The sequence below is a fragment of the Musca domestica genome, unplaced genomic scaffold, assembly GCF_030504385.1.
Source record: "Musca domestica strain aabys unplaced genomic scaffold, Musca_domestica.polishedcontigs.V.1.1 66, whole genome shotgun sequence".
NCBI classification, from domain to species: domain Eukaryota; kingdom Metazoa; phylum Arthropoda; class Insecta; order Diptera; family Muscidae; genus Musca; species Musca domestica.
The window spans coordinates 3,762,187-3,789,695 of record NW_026712376.1 but is presented as its reverse complement, the minus strand read 5'-3'; the positions used below and the strand labels follow the sequence as shown (position 1 = coordinate 3,789,695).

Genomic DNA, 27,509 nt, shown 5'->3' with positions numbered 1-27,509 from the left:
CGCTGCAGCTCTTCCAGCGTCCATAGAGGAGCTGGAGCTCTTCCAGCGTCCATAGAGGAGCTGGAGCTCTTCCAGCGTCCATAGAGGAGCTGGAGCTCTTTCAGCGTCCATAGAAGAGGTGGAGCTCTTCCAGCGTCCGTAGAACAGCTAGAGCTCTTCCAGCGTCCGTAGAAGAGCTGGAGCTCTTTCAGCGTCCGTAGAAGAGCTGGAGCTCTTTCAGCGTCCGTAGAAGAGCTGGAGCTCTTTCAGCGTCCGTAGAAGAGCTGGAGCTCTTTCAGCGTCCGCAGAAGAGCTGGAGCTCTTCCAGCGTCCGTAGAAGAGCTGTAGCTCTTCCAGCGTCTGTATGACCCGGAGATTTTCTATCGTCTATAGAAGAGCTGGAGCTCTTCCAGCGTCCGAAGAAGAGTTGGAGCTGTTCCAGCATCCGTAAAAGAGCTGGAGCTCTTCCAGCGTCCGTATGACCAGGAGATTTTCTATCGTCCATAGAAAGCTGGAACTCTTCTATCGTCCACAGAAGAGCTGGTAAGTTCTTCTACTAAACAACCAGTACTCTTTTCTTGCATTGGTGCTTCTTCTTATTTTAAAACTTGTTTGTACTCTCAAATTCTATTGATATTAAAGACCATAACTCTCTTTTTCTCTGTCGTGTGATGTTGCTATTCTCGCTTTATTCATATTTATGCTAGTAGCAATTAGCATAATAAGAGAAAGAGAATATTAAAGAGCGCAGAAAAACAAGGTATAGTGTTTATGTGGGGTATGTTCAGTAAAAGCTACAGTAATGCTGCTGTAATGATTCTCACATAAACAGTTGCATTACGACTGTTTAATATTCTTCTCAATATCTTATGGTGGAGGGTATAAAATTAGTTTGACAATGTCAAAAATGTATCAAAAACATGGCTCCCTCCAAACAACAAATCGCATATCCATCTCAAAGTTACCATGTAGAGCATTCATACCCATATATATATATACACATGTTAATGTATATATGTCACATTAACACAATGATTGATAACAGCAGAATTTTGATTCGTCCGTTTTGTTTGTTTTGAACTTTTTCGAATTAGTTTTCGGTTTGTTGTTGTATAAATATTTTTTTTTCGTTTCGTTAAAGTTTTTCATTTTTATTTGATCCCATTGCTACTTGCTTTTATTCCCGGATTTTGCTGGCCTTAATTCCGAGTCATATTTTTTCTGTGTATTTAACGTTGCCCAGGAGACCTATTTGAAGGCTTGTTAACATTCACATGGCCAACAAGTCATTCACGTTTGTGATTGTGTGTCTGTGTGTGTGTGCGTACCAAAAATGATATCGTTTGTCTCACACGATTGCCAAACAAAAGCATAAACAAACATTTCTGTTGACCGGGCAGGCTAGCAGGCTGGCTGGCTCACATGACTCGTTTCGGCAAATAAATGAATGGGACTGGGGACTTCAATCCCTCCCCCAGGGGGATTATCATCTTCATGCCGGTGCTCCGTATGAAGTTGTGCCTGAGCAAAGCATTAAACCATTTTGAAGTTTATAAACATAAATGAGCATATAAACATTAAAAAAGTCTATAAATGACTGTTGTAATCATCCACAGAAAGGCTGAAAGCACCAAAAAATGTGCAAAGCTCAAAAAAAAGTTAACAACTGAAATTAAAGTTTTGAACACTTTTCGTTTTGTTTTATGATTGGCAGTTAAACATGTGAAAACTAACACACACATGTAGTGTGAAATACACATGTCTGAACATACATGTATGGGGTTTCTGGTTTCGTAGATACCCTACTTGGATAAGTTTTTGTTGTTTGTGTGAGGTTGTATTGTTTTACAAATTTATACAAGACGAACCAAAAATATTTTTCATGAAAAAAATTCAATTGACCTTTGTTAAAAATTTAGAATTTTAGGAGAGAGCTGGAGCGCTCTCTTCTATTGTCCATAGGAGAAAGCTGTAGTGCTCTTTTCTGTCGTCCATAGGAGAGAGCTGTAGTGCTCTCTTCTATCGTCCATAGGAGAGAGCTGGAGCACTCTTTTCTATCACCCATAGGAGAGAGCTGGAGCGCTCTTTTCTTTCGCCCATAGGAGAGAGTTGGAGCGCTCTCTTCTATCGCCCATAGGAGAGTACTGGAGCTTTATTCTATTGTCCATAGGAGAAAGCTGGATCACTCTTTTATCGGTCATGGAATCGTTTATTGAAGACCAGATGCCCTTCTATTGCCCATAGAAGAATATGAGTTCTTCTATAGTCCATAGAAGACAAGGAGCTCTTCTATCGTCCATAGAAGACCAGTAGATACAGGAGCTCTTTTTTCGTCCTAAGAAGACCGGGCGCTATTATTTCGTCCATAGAGGACCAGGAGCTCTTCTATCGTCCATTGAAGAAATGGAGCTCTTCTATCGCCCATAGAAGACCAGGAGCTCTTTTATCGTTCATAGAAGACAAGGAGTTCTTCTATAGCCCATAGAAGACCAGGAGATCCAGGAGCTCTTTTTTCGTCCTTAGAAAACCGGGAGCTATTCTGTCGTCCATAGAAGACCAGGAGTTCTTCTATCGTCCATTGAAGATCTGGAGTTCATCTATCGTCCATATCGTTTCTTTAAGACCAATAGCTCTTTTATTGTCCATAGAAGACAAGGAGCTCTTCTATCGTCCATAGAATACCAGGAGATCCAGGAGCTCTTTTTTCGTCCTAAGAAGACCGGGCGCTATTATTTCGTCCATAGAGGACCAGGAGCTCTTCTATCGTCCATTGAAGAAATGGAGCTCTTCTATCGCCCATAGAAGACCAGGAGCTCTTCTATCGTCCATAGAATACCGGGAGCTTTTCTATCGTCCATAGTAGACCTGGAGGCACTTCTGTCGTCCATAGAAGACTAGGAGCTCTTCTATCGTCCATAGAAGGCCAGTAGATACAGGAGCTCTTTTTTCGTCCTAAGAAGACCGGGCGCTATTAATTCGTCCATAGAGGACCAGGAGCTCTTCTATCGTCCATTGAAGAAATGAAGCTCTTCTATCGCCCATAGAAGACCAGGAGCTCTTTTATCGTTCATAGAAGACAAGGAGTTCTTCTATAGTCCATAGAAGACCAGGAGATCCAGGAGCTCCTTTTTCGTCCTTAGAAAACCGGGAGCTATTCTGTCGTCCATAGAAGACCAGGAGTTCTTCTATCGTCCATTGAAGATCTGGAGTTCATCTATCGTCCATATCGTTTCTTTAAGACCAATAGCTCTTTTATTGTCCATAGAAGACAAGGAGCTCTTCTATCGTCCATAGAAGACCAGGAGATCCAGGAGCTCTTTTTTCGTCCTAAGAAGACCGGGCGCTATTATTTCGTCCATAGAGGACCAGGAGCTCTTCTATCGTCCATTGAAGAAATGGAGCTCTTCTATCGCCCATAGAAGACCAGGAGCTCTTTTATCGTTCATAGAAGACAAGGAGTTCTTCTATAGTCCATAGAAGACCAGGAGATCCAGGAGCTCTTTTTTCGTTCTAAGAAGACCGGGCGCTATTATTTCGTCCATAGAGGACCAGGAGCTCTTCTATCGTCCATTGAAGAAATGGAGCTCTTCTATCGCCCATAGAAGACCAGGAGCTCTTCTATCGTCCATAGAATACCGGGAGCTTTTCTATCGTCCATAGTAGACCTGGAGGCACATCTGTCGTCCATAGAAGACTAGGAGCTCTTCTATCGTCCATAGTAGACCTGGATGCACAAGTATTATACTGATCTTCTGTAGACGATAGAAGAGCTCTTCTATGGAACTCAACAGAAAATCTGGAGCTCTTTTATCGTCCAAAGAAAAGTTCTCTTTTAATGGCTTAATAGCATTACCAACAGGTCGTTGTTATTTAACTTCGTTTTCCAAACTAATGTCTTTCCCTGCGGGGAAAATAAGTTCATGTCCTGATGACTGTTGTTGTTGGTTGCCTGATTGGTCTTAACAAATTATAGTTTATTGCGTTAGTCATTTTTTGTTTTTGTTTCTGAGGCAGAGCATTTTTTGAACTTTTAATGGCATAATTTTGTTGTTGTTTTTGCTGTTGTTGTTGTACAAAACTGATTAGAAATCCGACCGAAGAAAATAAAAGTCTGTGCAAACTTTCTTACACAACAGGCAGAAAAATAATTTTATCCATGCCATCATAGCCCACCTCTCTGTGTGTCGGGCCCACAATTATATTTTTTTTCGATGGTTAGTTAACAATACAATAGTCTAGACTTAATAGACGATTTCTAGATGATGTAAAGCTTTTGTGTTCATATTATATACGAACAATAGATAGGGGGGGTTTGGGAGAATTGCCATAAGGGGTGATAATGGCTGGAAATGCTTATGTAAATTTTATTATAAATAATTGGCACACAATTATCGCACACACACACACACAGCGGGTTATGTACAATCGTATGAAAATTTCAATAATATCCCAACATACCAAATTGACTTGAGAATAATATTTTAATAAGCTTTCAAACATAAGCCTTAAGCTTGAGAAAATCTTGAGAATGTATTGAGAAATGCTTGTTTAACAATTATAGAATAATCGAAAGGGAACCCTTATTCATAAGCTTATTCTTGTAATTGTAGAATAAGCTAACGAAAGTAATATTATATCAAGCTTATTTTTTCAATGGTATAAAATATTTATTTTTTAATTTTATTAATTAATTTACACATTTCATTCATTCATCGCCATCCCAGCTGTCGCTGCCTCCTGTTGCATTGATACCTAGATGTTTTCTTTCCCCTTATTTGAGCTTCCGCATCTCCTTCACTAATTCTTCACTTCTCTTGAATTCTTGCAACTTTTTGACGCCACTATTCTGAAATGAGATTGAAATAATATACACTACAGATTCCCAAATTTATTATTCATCATTACCTTAGAGTTTCGTCCAGAAATGGGTCTTAAATTCGCGTGATTTTGATTTTAACCAAAGAAAATATTTTTTTGTCGACAATTTTCACAAAAAAAAAAAATTAAAACAAATTTGTCAACAAAGGACAGATTTGAGAAAAGTTTGTGCAAAAAAGTTTTTCTCTAGCATTGTTGAAGAATTCTTACGATAAACTATTTTCATAATATTATTCTCAAGCTTTATTGTATTTTTGGTATGTTGGGATTAAAACACAATGCTAAGGGCACGGCAGTGAAGAGTGAGAGGTGTAAGGGCCATAGGGCCATATAAAGGTCAGAGGGTATGAGTAGTGTTTAAGAAAGAACAATAAAAGGCAAACAAATTGTTTGTCCAAATGGGCGCACACACACAGAGAGCGACACGTAACACTGCCACACACACACACATCCACATACCTATACCTAACTTGGTTGGATTGAAAATGTGCTAAGTCAAGTTTTTAAAAAATGTATGTGTAGCCACTTTCCACACAAAGCGCAGTTAGTATTTTTTCCCTTCTAAGCCAACACTCTTTGGCAAATAAACAGCAGCACGCAAAGAAAATAACACTTCACCATAAAAATGTTATGAATGAATATTCTGTTCTTGAGACTTATGGCATTAAATAAACATAATGTGAATTTTCTGCTTCTTGGCTTTCGGTTTGTGTTTATTTTGTTGTTTTTTTTGTTTTTTGGTTTTTATTAGGGATGTCTAAACCGGATATTTAAACCACTTTTGTGTCTTTTGCATTTCCCTCCAGTAGGCATTATTTATGGCCTGATATTTGAATAAAAAGCCTTGTCTCATTTAGTTGACACGACGACATGATATTAGACGTTTGCTGAACATCAAGATAGTGTTTTTTGACATGTCTATGAGGAGGCAATTCCATGGAGACGTACACACACACACATACGTGTATATGTAAATGTTGGTATTTAAAAAAAATATTTTGAAACATTTTTTATGGCCCATTGCGAGTAAATTATTAATAATGAGTTTTAGCAACATTTTCAAAGGGTATGAGGAAAACACACTCTTGAGGACAACTTTTTTGAAGGGAAAATAATTCTGAAAATTTTAATAATATTTTTGAAGGCTTAAAAGGCGGGTTTTCAAGAATTTATTTCGAAAAATTCCACTGTGCGACAAAATTAAATTTTTTAATAATTAGAGGGAAAATCCAGCAGATTATGAAAATAGAGCTAACAAGTAAACATACATTAAGTTCGGCCGGTCAGAACTTTTAATACCCTCCACCTTTGTGCAAAGAAAAAAAAAAAATGTGTAAAAGTATCTGAATTCAAACGTGTTCCACTTTAAACTACAAATACCAGTGGGACCGTTTGGATAATGCTGTTCAACTTTGTGGAACCTCCATAGACAATTTTGTACTTTAAGGATAGTCATCTACCAAATCTTCTTAAATACCAAATTTTAAACAATTTCGTGGGTATATATGACTAGTATCGGTGGGTATCGTTGGATGTGCGCTACAGGAAAGCGTGGACCTAAATTTTCAGCCGCCGGAGCTAAAACCCATTATGAACTACAAATACAAATTTTTAGACAAATCCGTGGAGAAATGTGTCGAAAATCATTAAAATACTGAATATTCGGAGGTACCATTATGGGGGGCTATACGAAAACGTGAACCTATACATACAATGTTTCGCCACCGGAGCTAGAACCCATTATTACCAATAAATACCAATTTTTAGACAAATCCGTGAAAAAATGTGGAAAAAATCATTAAAATACCGATTATCGGGAGGTACCGTTATATGGTTGCTATAACAAAACATGGACCGGTATATCTCATTTTCAATACCGACCATCCTAGGCAAAATGTAAATTGTTCTGCTAATTGTTGACGCTCTACGTTCAAAAAATATGGGCTGTATCGTGATTTCAACAGACAGACCGATGGACAGACAGACGGACATCGCTAAATCGACTTAGAATTTTATGCCGATTATGAATATATATATACTTTATGGGGTCTGCAAAGTAACAGGGATGTTACAAACGGAATGACAAAGTCAATATACCTTACCTTACACCACATAGTGCATTTGTGCATATGTTTGTAACATGGGGAAGAAAGCGAGATAGACCCGTAGTTACTTTTGAGGATCTTCAGAGAATCACTTTCTGAGTCGATTTATGCATGTCATTCCGACTGCCAATTTATTCTACGTCTGTCCATGTATTCTTGTGAACAAAATGCAGGTCACATTTATTATCCGATTGAGATGAAATTTTCCAAACAATATTTGATTGGCCCAAGGAAGAACATTATCAGATTTAGATATATCCCCCATACATATCTTCAACCGATTCCGGGTAAATTGTGCTTTAAATAGCCAATATCAGTCCAAATGACCTGAATTTTGGTACATCCGAGCGAATTCAGTTTAGAAGCAAGTACATCAAATTTGGTGAAAATCGGTTCAGATATAGCTCTACCTCCTATATATATGTTTGATCCGATTTGGTGTTAAAGTCCCTCACAAGCGTAATATGCATTCCATAAGAATGATATTTGGTACCAGATATCAGATACAGACCAGAAATACCTCTACCAAATTGTATCAAGATCTGTTAAGCTTTGGATATAGCTCCCATATATATCTTCAACTGATTTCTGGTTAATTGTGAATTTTGCCAATTGCGACTGAATTTGTCCTAGAAACTAGTACTGCAAATTTGGTGTAAACCGGTTGAGATATAGCTATAGCTCCCATATATATGTTTTATCCGATTTGGGGTTTAAAGTCCCTCACAAGCGTAATATGCATTCCACAACAATGACCTTCGGTACAAGATATCCGATACAGCTCAGAAATTAGTGTATCAAATGTTGTCAAGATCGGTTCAGATTTGGTTATAGCTCCCATATATATATCTTCAATCGATTTCGGGTTAATTGTGCACTAAATGGCCAATATCTGTCCAAATGACTTAAATTTTGGCACATCCGACCGAATTCAGTGTAGTGCATCAAATTTGCTGAAAATCGGTTCAGATTTAGCTATAACTCTCATACATATGTTTCATCCGATTTTAAGTTCCTCATATTCGTAATATGCATTCCACAACAATGATATTTGGTACCAGATATCTTATAGACCACGGAAATACCTTTGCCAAATTTTATCGAGATCGGTTAAGATTTGGATATAGCTCTCATATATATCCTTAATCCGATTTCAGGTTTACTATGCAAATAATGGCTAATATCAGCCCAAATGGAGTGAATTTCGAGACGTACGTTTCCATTTTGTGGAACTCGGCTCCGATATATATTTTTTAATATATCATGCTCTCTATAGCTATGTTATTTGGTATAAAGGATAAAAGTGTCTCCTCCAAATGTAGTGAAAATCCATGCAGAATTTGATATGCCTCCCATATATTAGTTCCCTCTGAAACCAAACTGTAACTGCTCTAAAGCCATATGTTGATAGGTGGTGTGATCTACTTCAAATAAATTCTTTTGTTACGGGAGCTCTACCAAATATACAGAGTGGTGTAGGGAATGATATAGTCGGCCCCGTCCGACTTTGGACTTTTTCTTACTGTTTTTTCTGGAATTTGGCATTTTGAGATTTCAATGAATTGAAAATGCTGCTCTTAAACCTTCCCAACATAGATTTTGCCCCGCTCTAGATATGGTGTGCTTTGTTGGCAATACATATAAGTATCCTATTGAATTTGACAAAACTTCCCAACTTTTATTTTCTCCCGAATGCCGTTTTCATTTGTCAGTCAATGAAAAACGAAAGTTCGCCTGCATTCACTGAGTTTTTGTATATCCTTTATATTTGCAGATTTTGTAATCCCTAATACGTTATTTGTTTTTGTCAAATATTGCCTGGAATATTACTCCATTCATTTCCATTGAGTGCGGGTCGAGGATTAGATGGTCGCTTTGTTTTGACAGCACCCATACCCACATGTATCCTAAAAATTTCATGAAGCTCCCCCTCCAGCGTAAATATGCAATGAAGTCAATTTTTGGCGTATATCCCTTTCAAATTAACAAAAACGCTCTACAGCAGATTATAAAGCAAATCCACACCACCAACAACAAATAATTCTTTTGTCTTGTGATGAGCATAAAGCGTAATATGTATTGTTCAGCCCAGGCTAATTGTTCAATATTAACCGCAAGGAACAATGTGAAAAGAAGAGAAAAGAAGAGGAATTTATCGCAGCAGTGTATGGCATGTATATTAGCCGGAATAGTAGGAGATCTTTATGGGGGTATTATCATCCAATGCCATGGAAGCCTGGGAATTTAACACAGCCTGTCATTTAAATCACAAAAAAGAAGACACTGCCACACACTCACACACACACGAAACAAGGAACTTTCTTTCTTGTGCTCGGGTAGGTGTAAATAACAGCCCAACAAACAACAGGATAACGCCTTCGACTCCATTGTGTATTGTCACGCATAGGAACCATGGAGCACATATCCTTCTTCTGTTCTGAACAAAAAACAACAACAACAACAATGAGTTTGTGTGTGTGTGTGTGTTTGCCGTTGCCATTGTTGTTTATGGCAAAAAATATTCCCTTTGTGCCCAATGTTACAGCACAAAACGCTTAACTGCAGCAAAGCCGGCTAAAGTTGCATTCGTAATTATTATTAAGTTGCCCAACTATGCACATTTATGAAGTGAAAATATAATTTATGGTAAAAGTTTCGTACTTTTCTGTGTGAAACAAGAACGAAAAAAAAAAAAAAAAAAAAAAAAAAAAAAAAAGAAGAAGAAGAAGAAGAGGATGAAATTAAAATAAACAGAATATTTCCTTCATTTCTCAAACATAGCCGGGATGTTTGAGTGACAACAGCTGTTATTCCTGTTGCTGTAGCTGTTGGTATTATGTGCAAGTTAAGCAATTTATGAGTGCGTGAGTAACAGACTGAGTGACTGACTGACTGAGCTGTTGTGTAAAGCCGCATAAATCCACATCAACGACAACACAATTGATATTTTGTCAGATCCATTAAATGAACTACAGTGTCCTGCAATACCAGATAGTTTTCGGAGTAAATATAAAAATAAAAATAAAACAGGTAAGAAAGCAGTAAGTTCGGCCGGGCCGAACTTTGAATACGTTCCACAATTTGGAACGAATTTTCAAGAAAATAAAATCCGTTAAAAACCTAAAAATAGCAATTATATTTGGGTCTATACGAAGACGTGGGCCTGCATAGGCAACTTTTGTCATAAGCCATTACAATATTCAAATAAGAAACCTGAAAAATGTCCGATGAATAATGTAGCTATAATCGTCAAAATACCGAAAATAGGGAAGTATCGTTATATCGTGGCTATACGAAGACCTGGGCCTGCATAGACAATTTTCTATCAAAGGCTGAAGTACCTATTAGGAACTCCGGTGGATAATGTCCCTAAAGTCATCAAAATACCAAATATAGAGAGGTACTGATATATGGGCCTATATGTAGATCTGGACCTGCATAAACAATTTTCTGTCATAGACTGTAGTTCCCATTACGACTTCCAAATACGAAATTTGAAACAACTCCGGTGTATAATGTCGCTAAAATCATCAAAATATCAAATATCGGGGGTATCGTTGTGTGTGGGCTATACGATATCGTAGACTTATACAGACATTTCTCGTCCAGAAAGTAAAGTGCTTAGAAAATACTTTTAGTATAGATTTTTGGCAATTCCATTGAAAAATGTAGCTAAAATCGTCAAAAATTGGCTACAATAATCAAAATATCGAATATCGGGGGGCGGGGTACCGTTGTATGTGGGCTATGAGCTATACGATATCGTGGACCAGTATAGCCCATATTCGAACTTGACCTGTCTGCAGACAAAAGACTTATCTGTGCAAAATTTTAGCTTCCAATCTTTATTTGTTTTGACTCCAGCGTGATAACAACAGACGGACAGACGAACGGACGGACAAGCCTAAATCGTCTTATAATTTTACGCTGATCAATAATATATGTGTACTTTATTATGTATAAAATTATTATTTCGATGAGTTACAAACGGAATGACCAACTTAATATACCTTCCGCACTATGTACAGGGTGAGATGAAAAAACTGCAACCAACTTCAGACTGCTATCATTTCTAAGCCACAGCTGTTAAAATTATTCCAATGACAGCTAATTATATTGTTTACAAGCGTACAAAAGCATTTTGGTGAGAACTTTCCAGAAAAAAAGTTATTCGAGATGGAGTTCAAGCTTGAAAGTGTGATTTCTTTATATTCGGCTGGAAAACCACAAGTGGCTATCGTTAGAGCACTCCAGCATTTAAATGTGAATAAATCTTTTGTTACTCGTACCATCACTCGTTACCGTGATACTGGTAGCGTAGCCCGACGTCAAGGAAGTAGACGGAAGAAAACAGCAACATAAGCAGAAATGGTTCGAAAAGTAAAGAAGCGACTTGATCGAAACCCCCGAAGCAGTGGCCGAAAAATGGCTCGTAAGCTGAACATATCGCAATATTCCATTCGGCAAATATTGAAAAATGAGCTCGGCGTAAGGCCATTGAAATTTCAAAAAGTGCAAGAACTTACACCGCAACAGAAAGAAAATAGACTCAAAAGAACTAAAGAGTTGCTTCGCTTGGCCGAAAGTGGTGAACTGCCGAATTTGGTTTTCTCCGATAAGGAAACATTCGGTGTCCAGCAGTTTATTAACAAAGAAAACGATCGTGTCAATGCCAAAGAGGTCTGCTGAAAATGTACACCTTCGGTTGGCCATCAGAACTGAAGCGCCGGCCATGGTGATGGTGTGGACGCTCTCCGCTCGTATTAATCGATCGTGGCATCAGAATCAATGGCGAATATTATTGCGAAAATATTGTGGAGGGTGTATTAAAGCCTTGGGCATGCAAACATTTTGGTCGCAGACCTTGGACATTCCAACAGGACTCAAAAATCTCCGGATACCAATCCATTGGACTATTGTGTCTGGAGTATTTTGGAAAGCAAGGTTGGCACTAAAAAATCAAGCAAGCGCTACGCCGGAAATGGGCCAAAATACCGCAGAGCAACATTCGGGCAGCGTGTGACGGTTTCATTGGCCGTTTGAAAACCATAATTTGTGCCAAAGGTGACCAATTCGAACAAATCTAAACTTATTCTAAAATTTGATGGCGTTTCCGACATTTTTTGCTTTCATTCAATAGGATTTTAAAGAAAATGTAAAAACTATGGCGTTTGAATTTGTTGCAGTTTTTTTATTACACCCTGTATATGAAGGTGTTTTTGAAAAAGTGTACTAAGTTTGCGAACTGTATAAAATAGTACTAAATTTGGGACAGTTTGGTTTAGGGTGAAAAGATTTTGTATTGGGGTCCCTGTTGGGGTAGGTTTGTGATGAAGAGGTGGTTTTGGACATGTGTACTATAAGTGCACGAAAAGTACTGAATAGTACTATATTTTGTACAATGTGGGATAGAGAGAACAGTTAATGCTTGAAATCTGAAATTTGGTATTATGGTCGCTGTTCATGCGTAGCCTGGACATATGGAGGCATGTCTGAGATTTTTCGGATGTTTGGGGATGTGTCCTATGTTTGTACGAAAAGTACTAAATGGTACTAAATTTGGTATTGGGTGAAGAGATATGTCTAAGATACTCAAATTTAATATTGAGGTCTCTGTTAATATTTGGGATTGAGATGTGGAGGTGGTTTCGGAAAAATGTACTATAATTGTATGAAAAGTACTGAATGGTACTATTTTTTGTATTAGGAATAGGGATAAAATTCTGAAATTTGGAATAGATGTCAGTGTTGGTGACTGTTGTTAAAATATGGAGATGGTTGTGGAAATGTGTACTACCAGTGCACTAAAAGTACTAAATAGTACTATATTTGGTACAATATGGGATGGAGAAAACAGAAAGTGATTGAAATCTGAAATTTGGTATTATGGTCGCTGTTCATGTGTAGCCTGAACATATGGAGGTTGTTTCGGAAATGTGTACTCATATTGTACGAAAAGTACTTTTGTGCTTTCATTTAATAAAATTTAAAAAAAAAAAAAAAAACAAGTAAAACAGTAGTAAGTTCGGCCGGGCCGAACTTTGATTACCCTCCACCATTTGGAACGAATTCGAAAATTTTGAAAAAAATAAAATCCAATAAAAATTCTTTTAAAATCTTTAAAATATCTAATATAGGAAGGTGCCGATATATGGGGGGATATACGATATTGTGGACCTATAAAGACAAATCTATATCTGCGTGTAAAGTACTCACAAGGAACTCCGTGGGTGGATTTTCAGACAATACGATTGGAAAATGTGGCTAAAATCATCAAAATACCGAATATCGGGGGGTACCGTTATATGGGGGCTATACGATATCGTGGACCGATATAGCCCATCTTCGAACTTGACCTGCCTGCAGACAAAAGAGAGATCTGTGCAAAATTTTAGCTTCCTATCTTAATTCGTTTAGACTGTAGCGTGATTACAACAGACGGACAGACGGACGGACAGGGCTAAATCGTCTTAGAATTTTACGCTGATCAAGAATATATATACTTTGTTGGGTCTAAAATGATTATTTCGATGAGTTACAAACGGAATGACAAAGTTAATATAGCCTCCATACCTTTTTTGGTGGAGGGTATAAAAATTAAAAATTATGGCGTTTGATGTGGTTCCTGTTTTTTTATCTCACTCTGTATATCGTTGCACATTTTGATATATAGACCGGTATGTTTTCCTTTTCGGTATTTTAAAGTTTTCAGACACAATTTCCAAAAGAATTGACTCAAATTGGATATTTCGAGCTTTCAGTAAAAATATTTACTATGGCACTACTTTTTGGTATAATCCCTATAGTACGACACTTCTCGTTTTTATACCCTCCACCATACTATGGAGGGTATATTAATTTTGTCATTCCGTTTGCAACTCATCGAAATACTCATGTCAGACCCAACAAAGTATATATATTTTTGATCAGCGTAAAATTCTAAGACGATTTAGCCATGTCCGTCTGTCTGTCTGTGTGTCTGTCTGTCTGTCTGTGTGTCTGTCTGTCTGTCTGTTGTAATCACGCTATCTTTCGAACAAATTGAGATAGAAGACTAAAATTTTGCACACATGTATATTTTGCCAGTAGGTAGGTCAAGTTCGTAAATGGGCCATGTAGGTCCAAGTTATCATATAGCCCCCATATAACGGCACCTCCCTTTATTCGGTATTTTGATGATTTTAGCGACATTATTCACCGGAATTGTTTCAAAATTGGCATTTGAAGTTCGTTATGGGAACTACAGTCTGTGACAGAAAATTGTCGGTGCGGGTCCAGGTCTTCGTATAGGCCCCATATATCAGTGCCTCCCTATATTCGGTATTTTGACGACTTTAGGTACAATACCCACCGAAATTGTTTGATATGTGGTATTTGAAGTTCGTATAGGATGCTACAGCCTGTGACAGAAAATTGTCTATGCTGGTCCAGGTCTTCGCACAGCTCCAATATAACGGCACCTCCTTATATACGATATTTTGATGATATTAGCTACATTATTCGCCGTTTATTTCAAGTTTCGAATGTGAATATGGTAATGGCTTATGACAAACAATGCATACGTATGTCCACGTCGTATAGACCCCAATATAACGGCTATATTCGGTATTTTGCTTTTTTAACTTGTTAAATATTTTGAGGGATTCAAATGATTGTTGTGTTTTATGGATTCCAGTTCTCTCGGGTTTGTCGTAAAAAATTGAAAACTTTCACTAACTCAACTGCCAAAATTGCTCCCTCCTCTCGCTTTCATTTACTGGATTTTCGGGTTATTGAATCACATCCAATAATATTTCGTACAAATTGTTACAAATTATTCGGTTACCACACTCTCCCATATCACTGTGCTTAAAATGCGTACGTGTATGTGTGTGTGCGTGTGCACACATACATTAAGTATGTAACAGCAATTTGTGAAAAGTTACATCTTGAATTTCGTTTAGTTTATGTTGATACTGACAAGTGTTTATGCCGCAAATATAAAGTTAATTCCGATCCAAGTAATTATGTTGAGTAAGCCACATTAAAGGCTGGAATAAAATCTTGTATATAATTCCAAGAGAGAGAGGGGGAGATCTGTTGTACTGAAGTTGATTATAACAAGCATTTAAGCTTTTTCATTAATTAATAACTATGCAATTAAAATACAGAGAAAAATAGCTCATATCAATACTCCTGGTTTCCGGGTGCATTTTGAAGTTGAATGGAATCGAGTACCCAATATAAAATTATTTCAGTTATTTGAAGGCTTGAAGACTGTTAGTGAAATTTGATGAATAATATTTTTGTTTTTGAAGTCATAATTCTAAAATAATGCTTTGCAGGAGAATTTTGCATACACTCACATAAATTACTGCGAATTTCGAAAAAGTGCTAAATTTGTCGAAATAAAAAAGATTTTTATAAACCAAAATCTATTATATTTTTTATGGTACATACATAGCCTACACATTCCTTTTGTTCAAAGACTCATAGCGAAATTTGATGTAGAATCTTTCTTCCTTTAACACTTTCTCCAAGAAATGAAGTATAAAGGGAGATTTTGACTAAGAATGGAAAGGTCTTAAATTAGAAGCAATAAAAAGTAAACACATGATTTGTACTTGTGATATATAAATTTCGAATGTATTTCTTTTAAAAACTATTATTCCCAGATATATGATTTATTCTGAAATTCATAATTAAATTTTATGTAGAATATTTCTTCTTTTGACACCTTTTGCTTAAAACGAAATTTTATATTACTTTCAGGCGTCGAATCAAAAAAAAAAAAAAAAAAAACAGAGGAAAAATTAACGAAATAATAGGAAATATTTGCGTTTTTTTGGTAACATTGATGAAAATATTTTTTGGTATAAAATAGAAATATAGATTTCTTCACTTTGGAGACTTCTGATGAAATTTTATAAAGAATATTTTTTTTGTTTTTGAGTTCATCTTTGGAAAATTACGCTTTGCAGGAAAATATTGCATAAACTCAGATGAGTTACTGTGAATTCGAAAAAAGTGCTAAATTTTGCGAAAAAAAATTATAGACCACAATTGACGATACATTTTATGTTATATATTGATTATACCAATTTCGTTTGTTCAGAGACTCATAGTGAAATTTGATGTATAATATTTCTTCCTTTAATACTTTCACCAAAAAATATAGTGTTGAGGAAGATTTTGACTTAGAATGGAAACGCGTTTAATTTGCAGTAAAAAGACGTAAACACATAATTCTCGCTTGTGATATATGAATTTCGAATTTCGAAAATAAACTATTATTCCCAGGTATATAATTTATTCTAAGATTTGTAGACAGAATTTTGTGTAGAATATTTCCTCTTTTAACACTTTTTGCCTAAACTGAAAGTTATGTTAATTTCAGGCGTCCATTCGAAAAAAAGCGAAGGAAAAAGAGGATATTTAAGGTTTTTTTTGGTAACATTGATGATATTGATATGATATTTTTTTGATTTAAAATTGAAATTGAGTTTTCTTTTCTTTGGTGACTTGTAGTGAAATTTGATAAATAATATATTAGCCCTCGAAGAAATCCTCCTAATATAATGTTTGGCGGGAAAATATTACATAAACTCAAATAATTTTGTAAAATATGAATTCACCCACTGTATTTGCGCTCTTTTGCGATATAAACATTCACAGCGCTCATACACTTGTCTTTTATTATAAGCTCTACTTTTATTATCTACTGGATTTTGATTGTTAATTCTCTCGCACAGTGTAATCATAAGTTTTATAAAATACGAAATTATTCCCAAAATCCCGGCACTGAGTTAACAACCAAAAACTTTACCATGAGGTCTGCGGCGATGAGAACACAGCTGAAAGTGCGGGTCGAGGGAAATTTGATTTCGACTCGAACTACCCCAAGATCCTATGGGGTCACATTCGACAACATTTCCCCGTCGTCCGCTAAAGCCACAGCTATTTGCGACAAAGTGAAAGGTAGGAACAAGATCCTCAAATTCCTTACCGGCAGCACTTGGTGTGCGGACAGGGTTGACCTCTTATAACGCGATAGGTCCGTCTATTCCGCGCCAGGGTGGTCTGCGAATACAAGTGCTACGCAGTGGAATAACATCCAGACCTGTCAGAATGCAGGACTGAGAACTGCGACAGGAGGAGATCTACATGAGGAGGAGATCCTTTAGGTACATCAGCATAATCATATGCTTTCGTTGCAGTACCTGCTTGGATGTTATTGTGGAACTCATCCAAACCATCAAGCGTACCAACGATGTAAGGGAGAGAACCACTAAATAATATAACCCTCAGGCAGGTTTAAGTACCACAAGTGCTACGCAGTGGAATAACATACAGACCTGCAGAATGCTGGACTGAGAACTACGACTGGGTGCCTCCTCATGGCACCAGTGGTCCATCTACAAGAGGAGTCGAAGGTCTGTTCGGTACGTCAGCATAATCATGTGTCTGCTTTGATGTTATCGTGGAAGTCATCCAAACCATCATATGGTGGATAGAATTCCCCCAATCAAGCGTATCAGGTTGGACATGCGTGATCTACAGAGAGAGAGAGAGAGAGAGAGAGAGAAGTCCAACAATGTAAAGGAGAGAACCACTTAACAAAGAAGCCTATCAGGCACGTCTGAGTAATATTCAGACGCCATCAACAATTACAGTATAGGATAGTTTTGGTGCAACTACGTTCAGGATGGTGTGCGATATGTCTGCTCGACATGTTATAGGAACGCACAATTGCTGCACCTCTTCAAGTACCCAGCCAAATCTATTAAACTCCCTGTAGAAGATCTTTGCTTAAAGCCACATTTTATACCCTACACCATAAGATGGTCAGGGTATTATGCCTTTGCGCATTTTTTTTTGTAACAGGCAAAAGGAAACAAGTTAGACCCATAGTTCCTTTTGTTGATCTGCATAGAATCACATTCTGAGTCGATTTGTGCATGTCCGTCCGTCTGTCCATGTATTTTTGTAAACAAGATACAAGTCGCATTTATTGCCCGATTCAGATGAAATTTTGCACAAATAATTTGTTTGACCCAAGGACGAACCCTACTAAAATTGGAGATAATAGGTATAGCTCCCACATATATCTTCGTCCCATTTGCCTTATATTGTGCACCAAACGTGTAATATCAGACCAAATAGCATCGAATTTCGTACGTTCGACTAAATTAAGCTTGGAAATAAGTGTGCCAAATTCGATCAAAATCGGTTCAGATATAGCTATAGCACCCATATATACTGTTCATCCGATTTGTAATTTTTGTCCTACGCAGCCGTAATATGCACTCTGTAACAACGATATTTGGGGAAATATATCAACTATAACTCAGAAATACCCTTGCTAAATTTTTTGGAGATCGGTTAATATTTGGATATAGCTCCCATATATATCATCGTCCGATTTGCATTTTATTGTGCACCAAACGTGTAATATTAGCCCAAATGGAATGAAATTTGGCACTTACGACTAAATTGAGTCCAGAAACCAGTATGTTAAATTTGGTGGGAATCGGTTCGGCTATAACTATAGCTCCCATACATATTGTTCATCCGATTTGTTGAATTTGCCCTGCATAGCCGTAGTAACAATATCCGGGGAAATTTATCAAATACAGCTCAGAAATACCTTTGCCAAATTTTATCGAGATCGGTTCAGATTTAGATATAGCTCTCATCTATCCGTATCTATCCGCTTTCAAATTAATTGTGCACCAAATGGATAATACAAGCCCGAATTGAAAAGGCGTAAATGTCTCGGCAAATTTAGTAGAACTCGATTTAGAGGAGGATATTCCTCCCATATATTAGTTCCTTTGGACTTTTAATTAATACTTTAATCATAGTTGGTATGATTTAATTTCCACAATTCGCCATTAAAACTTTTATTTATGTGAAGCTCTACCAAATATGCAAAGTGGTGTAGGGTATCATAAGACTTTCTTTACTGTTTTAATCTGGAGTTAGAACCGGATTAGCAGAAAATCAACAAAACATGTATACCCGTTAAAATAACAATAATGAAACCAGTGTGAGCTATTTAAGCCCGTATTGTCAAAAGAATAATAGCTAAAAAATCACCCTGTAAAGCATGAATAAATTGTAACTCAAAATTTAAACCATTTATTTTATTAGTTCCAGCATTTTTCATTTCGAAAAATTATTTTTAGTAATATTTTTTAATACTCAAGAGCCTGAGGGTTTTCTAAGCCTCACGAACTGTACAAATATGGACTGTTACTCACACCAAGTCATAATTTTGTTATTCTATAGTACAAAAAATATTTCAACATATATCCGGTTTGAAATATTGAATAATGTGTTTTAAAGACTATGAAAAAAATCGCACTAAAAAACTAACGTTTGTTTATTTTTTTTTTACATATGTACATATGTGTTTACGTAAAATATATAAGCTTTCTATAATATTTATACATATACAATAAATACACACACACACATGTGTTACAAAAATAATACTGTATTAAAAAATAATAAACATAAATATTTATATAGAACTTAAATCTCTTAAAAAACAAGAATCAAACACAAAAATTCTGGATATATAGAATATTATTGGTTATATATATATTTACAAACGTTACGTTAATCCCCTGACAGTAATGTGTATATGTATGTGTAGTTATGTACGTATATATGTTTAAATGAGACTTGGTTATTGTTGCAATTGAGTGGCTGGGATTAATTGCTTTGTAAAAAAGGAAGGAAGGACGAGTAATTAAAGTAAAGCCACACAAACGCACACACACAAGCACACTCACTCAGCTTTTGTTTACAATTCGATTAAATCACTTTTTTGTATTGGTGTGTGTGTGCGTTTGTGTGTTTTTTACTCCATTTCTATCTTCTCGTTTTTATTTTTTCTTCTTTTTATATCACATTAAACGAAAGGAAATTACAAAAAAACATTCTAACTTTTTTTTTGCAACCAGACATTTATGTCCTTATTTATAGTTTTTCTATTGGTTTTTTTCCGTTTGGTTTCATTTCAAATATCTGAACTTACCTGAGTTGATGGTACAGCAGCATTTGGTTGATATTGTTGTTGATGTTGTTGGGGTTGATTTTGTTCCTGAGCTTGTGGAGCATACAATGGTGCCGTGTATTGAGCATGGGGCTGTGGTGTAAACTCACGTACAACCCGTTCTTCATTGGCTGGAGGCCAAGCTACACGCTTGTAACCTATTTATTGCGGCGCAAACAGGCGGGACAGAGGCAAGGAAATGAAATGAGAAGAAAATAAGGTAAAATACATTTTCAATTAATAATCACATAAATATCAATAGAATAGTAGCTAAACTAATTTGTTTGTGATTTATCGCTGCAAGGTAGGTAGGTAGGCAGCCAATGTGCCTGGGCATCAAAGCGTTCCTGCTCGTTTGGCAAATTACCTACACAACCACAAATGAATAAACGCCAATATCCGGCTTGGCATTATTTCGTTAAGTTTTGAATCTCCATAATTTCATTAGTTTATGTAAAAATAGCTCAAGGGGTTAGGGAGAAAAGTTAATTCTGTTTTAGACAAGGCAAATATCTTCGCTTTGTGAGGTATCCCACTGTGGGGAGGGGGTTGGCTTGGATGTATTATAATTTTGGATAATTTGTATAATGCATTGGAATTCTTGCATTGCCAAGGATTTACAATATTTCAGTTTTAGAGGAAAATAAAAACGGATTTAATACATGACGGTCGGAAATCTTCATACCGTATTACAGAGGATATATATATATATATATATATATATATATATATATATATATATATATATATATATATATATATATATATATATATATATATATATATATATATATATATATATATATATATATATATATATATATATATCGTTGTGCCTCATCGAAATAATTAATTTAGACATTAGGTTTCTTTGGATTAAATATGTTTCGAGAAACTTGGAGTCAATCTAGTTCGTCAGTTTACCTGTGAATTTGGCCGGTTGGAGCGCACGATAACAAGCTACAAGGGACTAATTCGTGAAGAAGTCCACCTTAAAATTTTAGATTCGTTGCTACTCAAAACACACAATTTGTTCTGTTTGATAATTTTTTTTAATCAAATGTTGAAACTTCTCAGTATTTTGAGGTTTTATATACGAAGAAGGTTTATGGAAAAAAAGTTTCATCAAAAAGTCTTCAAATTCTATCATTCCACCGAGAAGGATATGAGTAAAAAAATACCCAATTGACCCACATTCAATTATCCTGCCCAAAACTCTTTCAACGTCTCCATATGACCAACAGTGACCTGAATATAAAATTTCAGACTTTCAGCTCCTATCCCTTAACCCAATTTCAAAAAATCTAAATTTCACCAATAGTTATCCAAAACAAGTATCATTTAGTACTTTTCGAACTATTCGAATTATAGTACGCATTTTCAAAACAACATCCAGATCTCAATTCCACATACCAACAGAGACTTCAATATCAAATTTCAAGATTCCAGCCCTATCCCTTCAGCCAATACCGATTTTAGTACCATCTAGTAATTTTCGAACTATTATAGTAGGCATTTCCCAAATAACCATCAGATCATAACACCAGATAACAACAGCAACTTCAATATCTAATTTCAGAATTTCAGCTCTATCCCTTCACCCAAAACCAAATTTAACACCATTTGTTACTTTTCATACACATACATAGTACACATTTCCTCAATATAAAATTTCCAGCTCTCTCCCCTTAACCAATACCCAATTTATTACCACTTAGTACATTTCGTATACAAAAACTAAAGGACACATTTCTATATCACCGTCAGGACTCAAGCCATTAGTAATCTGTGTATCAAATTTCGGAATTTTATGTCTATCCCTTCGCCAAATATAGTACCATTCAGTACTCTTCGTACCATAATAGTACTCATTTGCAAAATCATCACCAGACACAAACAGTGACATTTATATCAAATTTTTGGGATTTCTGTTCCATACCTTAACCCAATAACAAATTTAGCACTATTTAGTAGTTTTCGTTCAAATATAGAAACAAATTTAGTACTATTTAGTATTTTTCGTACACATATGGAACACATTTCCAAAACAACCTCCATGTCTCAGAACCTCAATATCAAATTTGAGGATTCCAGCCTTATGCCCTCACCCAATACCAAATTTAGTACCATTTAGTAAACGCAGATATCATTAGTAATATAAATATCACATTTCAGAATCGTATCTCTATTCCTTTGAACAAGACCAAATTTAGTATCATTTAATTCTTTTCGTACAATTATAATCCACACTTCGAAAACATGAACACATGAACAGTGATCTTAATACCAAAATTCCGATTTCAGTCACAATTCGTTCCAGTATCAAATTGAACTAAATATAGTACTATTTAGTACTTTTCGTACACATTTCCAAAATCAACTTTAATTCTCAAACCTAATACCCACATTATCCCCATTACAAAATTTATAAATTTTAAATTCCAACTTAATCCGTTCGCCCTAAACCAAACTGTACCATTTAGTCGCTCTCCGCTCGTATTAAACGACCATGGCATCAGAATAAATGCCAAATATTATCGCGAAAATACTGTGGAAGGTGTATTAAAGCCTTGGGCACGCAAATATTTTGATAACAATCCGATGGACTATTGTGTCTGGAGTGTTTTGGAAAGCAAAGTTGGCACTAAAAAATACCACAGTGTCGATCAACTCAAGCAATCGCTTCGCCGGGAATGGGCCAAAAAACACCGCAGAACAGTATTCGGGCAGCGTGTGATGTTTTATTGACCGTTTGAAGGCCATAATTCGTGCCAAAGGTAACCAATTCGAACAAATCAAAACTTATTTTAAAATTTGATGCTTTTCCGACATTTTTTTTGCTATTATTCAATAAAATTTAAAAATATTGTAAAAATTATGGCACTTGACTTTGTTTCCGTTTTTTTTATCTCACCCTGTATATCCAATTTTATAAACTATTCCATTCCATATTCATCTCAAGTTGTAAAGAATCACTGACTTTTTTCTCAAGCTATGACAGATAAAAGAATTGGTCCTTTGTTGGTGAGGCACAAGAGGGGGTTCGCACATATACATCATCTTCACAACAGATCTTTTATTAGCAAAAATGTTTGTATGTGTGAAATTTTAAGAGTGTTGGATACTTATTTCGTTTTCTTTGAGCGTTTTGATTTTTAGAATCTTGAACACTATTTGGGGTTTGGGGGAGGTGGGTGGAACATGGAAATGGACCGATATCTCCTATCATTCTATCGGATCTTGCGTTGTTGGAAATATTTCGATGTACCAAGTCTGAATGAAATCGGATGTTGATTTCGCGTTTTATGACCTTCATGGATATTCAAAATGGAGGTACCAGGAGAAATGGTCCGATCTCTACAATCTTAATAAGAGATCTAGTATTGATAGAAATATTGAGGCGTGCCAAGTCTGAATGGAATCGGATATTATGATATTTAGAGTTTTGATCCTTTGTGGGGGTCACACCAGACCTTGGGTGAATAAAAGTATTGTTATATGTTATATTGGAATTATAATAAGATATATAATTATTCAAAATTTTGGCACTTTGTGGGGGAGGTACTTGATGGAGTGGGCCGATATTGTCTATTTTCGCACCAGAACTAGCACTGATGCAAATATTAGGATTTGCAAAGTTGGAGAAGAATCGGATTATCCTTTCTCTTTTTTTTCAGTATTTTTTTTTTAAATTTCGGCCTTTTTGGGGACAGGTACCAGAAGGAGTGGACCGATATTGCCCGTCTCCGAACTCGATTTAAGTTTGTTAACAAGATTACGATGTACCTAGTTTGAACCAAAGCGGATACTTCCTTCGAGAGTTATCGTGCGCATCAGCCAGGCAGACGGACGGACGGATCGACTCCTAATGTCCTGAAACGGATTTGGTCCAAAGAGACGTAGGATCTTAAACCGGTATTCCAATGAGGCACTTTTTGGCCGTATCAAATGATATATTCCCTGCCATATGGCTGAGTTTATAAAAAAAAATACCCGGAGATGTCGTTGTATATATAATCCCCACTGGCATAATCCCCATTAAGATTTTGGGGGTTGTGACCATTTTTTCGGTAATGACCCCCATAATGGAATGGGAATTTTGTAAAAAAAAAAACTGTTATAATCTTCCTATAATAATGTCCGGGCACCCATAAGATATTTAAAGATGTACCTTTATTGAGCATTTTTCCAGAGCTAAAAGTATTCAGTACGGCCAAAGGTGTAAGCATTGAATACAGTATGACAAAATTACCATTTTAATGAGAAATCTCAAAATATTTTGTATTGCCTTATTTGAACTACATTTCCATGTATCTCTCTCTCTCTCTCTCTAAAACTTCCCATCTAAAGAGCTAGCATTACAGGATTTTATGTGTTTAGCTTTGAATATCAATCATGTATGAACAAATATTTATCATTCCCTTAGTGTGTGTGTGTGTGTGTGACACACACTATTCTATAAACCCATATTCTATAAGCCCTTTTTGATATTAAAACTTTTATTAATGATAATAGCCATTTAATATTGCCATAAAGAAACTGCAATTATTTGAATAATAAATAATAATTAAAAGATTACCGTTTGATTGCAAAATTATCAGAATTTATGTTCATCAACTACAACACAAAATGGTTGGGGTGTTACAGGTTGGTTTTGGTCCAAACGCCTGTATCATACCTAGATATATTAGTTATATTAGAATATTTGAACAAAGTCTGGTCTACCACCAAGAATAGTTGCCAATGAATATTGTGAAAAGCGGATATATATTTCGAAAGGTCAAAAGTGAAAAAACTGCAACCAACTTCAGACTGCTGTAATTTCTAAGCCACTCGTCCGACAGCTGTTAAATTTATTCCACTGACAGCTCATTTTATTGTTTACAAGCGTTCAAAAGCATTTTGGTGAGAATTTTCCAGAAAAAAAGTTATTCGTGATGGTATTCAAGCGTGATTGAGTGATTTCTTTATATTTGGCTGGAAAATCACAAGTGATTAGTTAGAGCACTCCAGCATTTAGTTGTGAATAAATCTTTTGTGTCTCGTACCATCGCTCGTTACCGTGATGCTAGTAACGTAGCCCGACGTCAAAAAAGTGGACGGAAGAAAATAGCAATATCAGCAGGAATGGTTCGAAAAGTAAAGAAGCGACTTGATCGAAACCCGCGTCGCCGAAAAATGGTTCGCAAACTGAACATATCGCAATATTCCATTCGGCAAATATTGAAAAATGAGCTCGGGGTAAAGCCATTGAAATTCCAAAAAGTGCAAGAACTTACACAGCAAGAGAAAGTAACTAGACTCAAAAGAGCTAAAGAGTTGCTTCGCTTGGTCGAAAGTGATGAACTGCCGAATTTGGTTTTCTCCGTCTCCGATGAGAAAACATTCGTTGTCCAGCAATTTGTAAACAAACAAAATGATCGTGTTTACTTGCCAAAGAATTCAGTTGAAAATGTGCACCTTCGGTTGGCCACCAGAACTCAAGCGCCGGTCATAGTGGTTGTGTGGGCCGTCATAATAGCCGATGGTCGCTCTCCGCTCGTATTAATCGACCGTGGCATCAGAATAAATGCCGAATAATATTCTGGAGGGTGTATTAATAAAGCCTTGGGCACGCAAACATTTTGGCGGCAGACCTTGGGCATTCCAACAGGACTCAGCACCATCGCACTCAGCACGTGTCACCCAAGAATGGTTACAAAATGAGGTTTTCCGGATAGTCCAACGGATTGACTATTGTATCTGGAGTAGTTTGAAAAGCAAGGTTGGCACTAAAAAATACCAAAGTGTCGATCACCTGAAGCAAGCGCTTTGCCGGGAATGGGCCAAAATACCGCAGAACAGCATTCGGGCAGCGTGTGACGGTTTCATTGGCCGTTTTCATTATGAAGGCCATAATTCGTGCCAAAGGTGACCAATTCGAACAAGCCTAAACTTATTCGAAAATTTGATGCTATTTCCGACATTTTTTTCTTTGATTCAAAAATAATTAAAAGAAAAAGAATGTAAAAATTATGGCGTTTGAATTTGTGGCAGTTTTTAATCTAACCCTGTATATCTATATTTTGATTGGTTATCTCCAATCAAACGAATTACTTGTGCAAAATTTCATCTGGATCGGGCAATAAATGCGACCTGTACTTTGTTTACAAAAATGTGATGCTATGCATATTATCAGAAGGAACTATAGGTCTATCTCGTGCACAAAGACATAAGACCCTGTTTAAAAAATTTTAAGAGAAATTGGTTACTTGCACTGGAACACCTTCTGGCTTATCATTGGTCTAGAAATACCTTTTAACAATTTGGATATCGCTCCCTTCATTCGATTTCGCTCAAATGAGATGATTTTAGTCTTGAAGCAATTGTGTTAATTTTAGTGAAAATAGCTGAAGCTTTCAAATACATGTGTCATCCGGTTTGATATCTAGTCCCCTAATTTTGAAGAGGTAAAATATTCTAAAACTCGGGATAAAATTAATGACGAAAAATATCCCAAAACCAGGTCTTGTGCAACAAAGATCAAATAATAAAATTGGAAAATAATTTCGTTCCTAGAACTAATTAAGGCCTGCTGGTGGTCATGGCTTATCGAATAGCCACTTTATATATTTTTTCAAACCTTCATGGACCATGGAATATTTCAGGAGAAGCAACGAATATCTTAATGTTGTAACGCGTACCAACAATACCATACATGACCAAACACACACACACACACTCTCCCACCCGTCTAAGCATAAACAACCAAGAAAAGCACCTTAAGGCCACATTAAACGCTGTAGAAAAGCAACAAGAGGATTAAGACCAAACAAGAGAAAATATTTTATGGTCATAGAAAGTAAAACCCATTGCAGCAATGTAAAATCCTTAGCTTATTTTTATATAACCCCCGATGGGGGGCGCTGGAGCGCTCCATACCACCCCCTTCTAGGTTGTAATGCTCAGGGTTGTAATGCGTGAATGGTGGCCAAAGAAAATTGTTCATAACTCTTCACAAAGAAGATAAATAACGAGCGCCCAGAACTACGGCGGAATGGTGGAACGAACAATCCGAAGAGCCAAAAATGGAACATATGTGCCAAAGTATCTTTGCTGGTATTTAGAGCGGCTTAATGGCCAGCGTTCTGTGATAAACGGAAACACACACATCGCCACACACGATGAGTGACCCCTTCCCTCTCTCTATCTCTCTCCTCTTTGGCTCTTTGGCTTGGCCGTTCACTCACTGTCATATTACATATGGCACATAGAAACGTGGCCACATTTGTACGTTAACCCATGGGCCATTTTCGATTGTTGCTGTTGTTGTTGCTCTTTGTTTTTGTTGGTGTTGTCCGGTGTCCGGCAAAAAGGTATAGGAATCAAAAATCAATATATGCCACTAGTGGTAATTTACAAATATCCGTTTTTCGTGCCTTAGCTTGGGGCTTTCGTTTGTTTTCCCCACTTGTTTTTTGAAAGGGTGAGGCAGCCATTAACGTGTTTGTTGGAATAATTTTTGA

At 36.5% G+C, this 27,509-nt stretch overlaps 1 protein-coding gene across 1 annotated transcript in view; it reads right to left on the bottom strand.

Annotated features, from left to right (window-relative positions):
* Nucleotides 1-27,509, bottom strand: part of LOC101901398 (transcription factor SPT20 homolog) — a 109,591-nt gene that overhangs the window by 54,141 nt on the left and 27,941 nt on the right. The window contains exon 2 of the mRNA XM_020040032.2: nucleotides 19,987-20,162. Coding sequence (XP_019895591.2) covers nucleotides 19,987-20,162 — 176 coding nt within the window. The remainder of the gene's footprint in view (nucleotides 1-19,986; nucleotides 20,163-27,509) is intronic.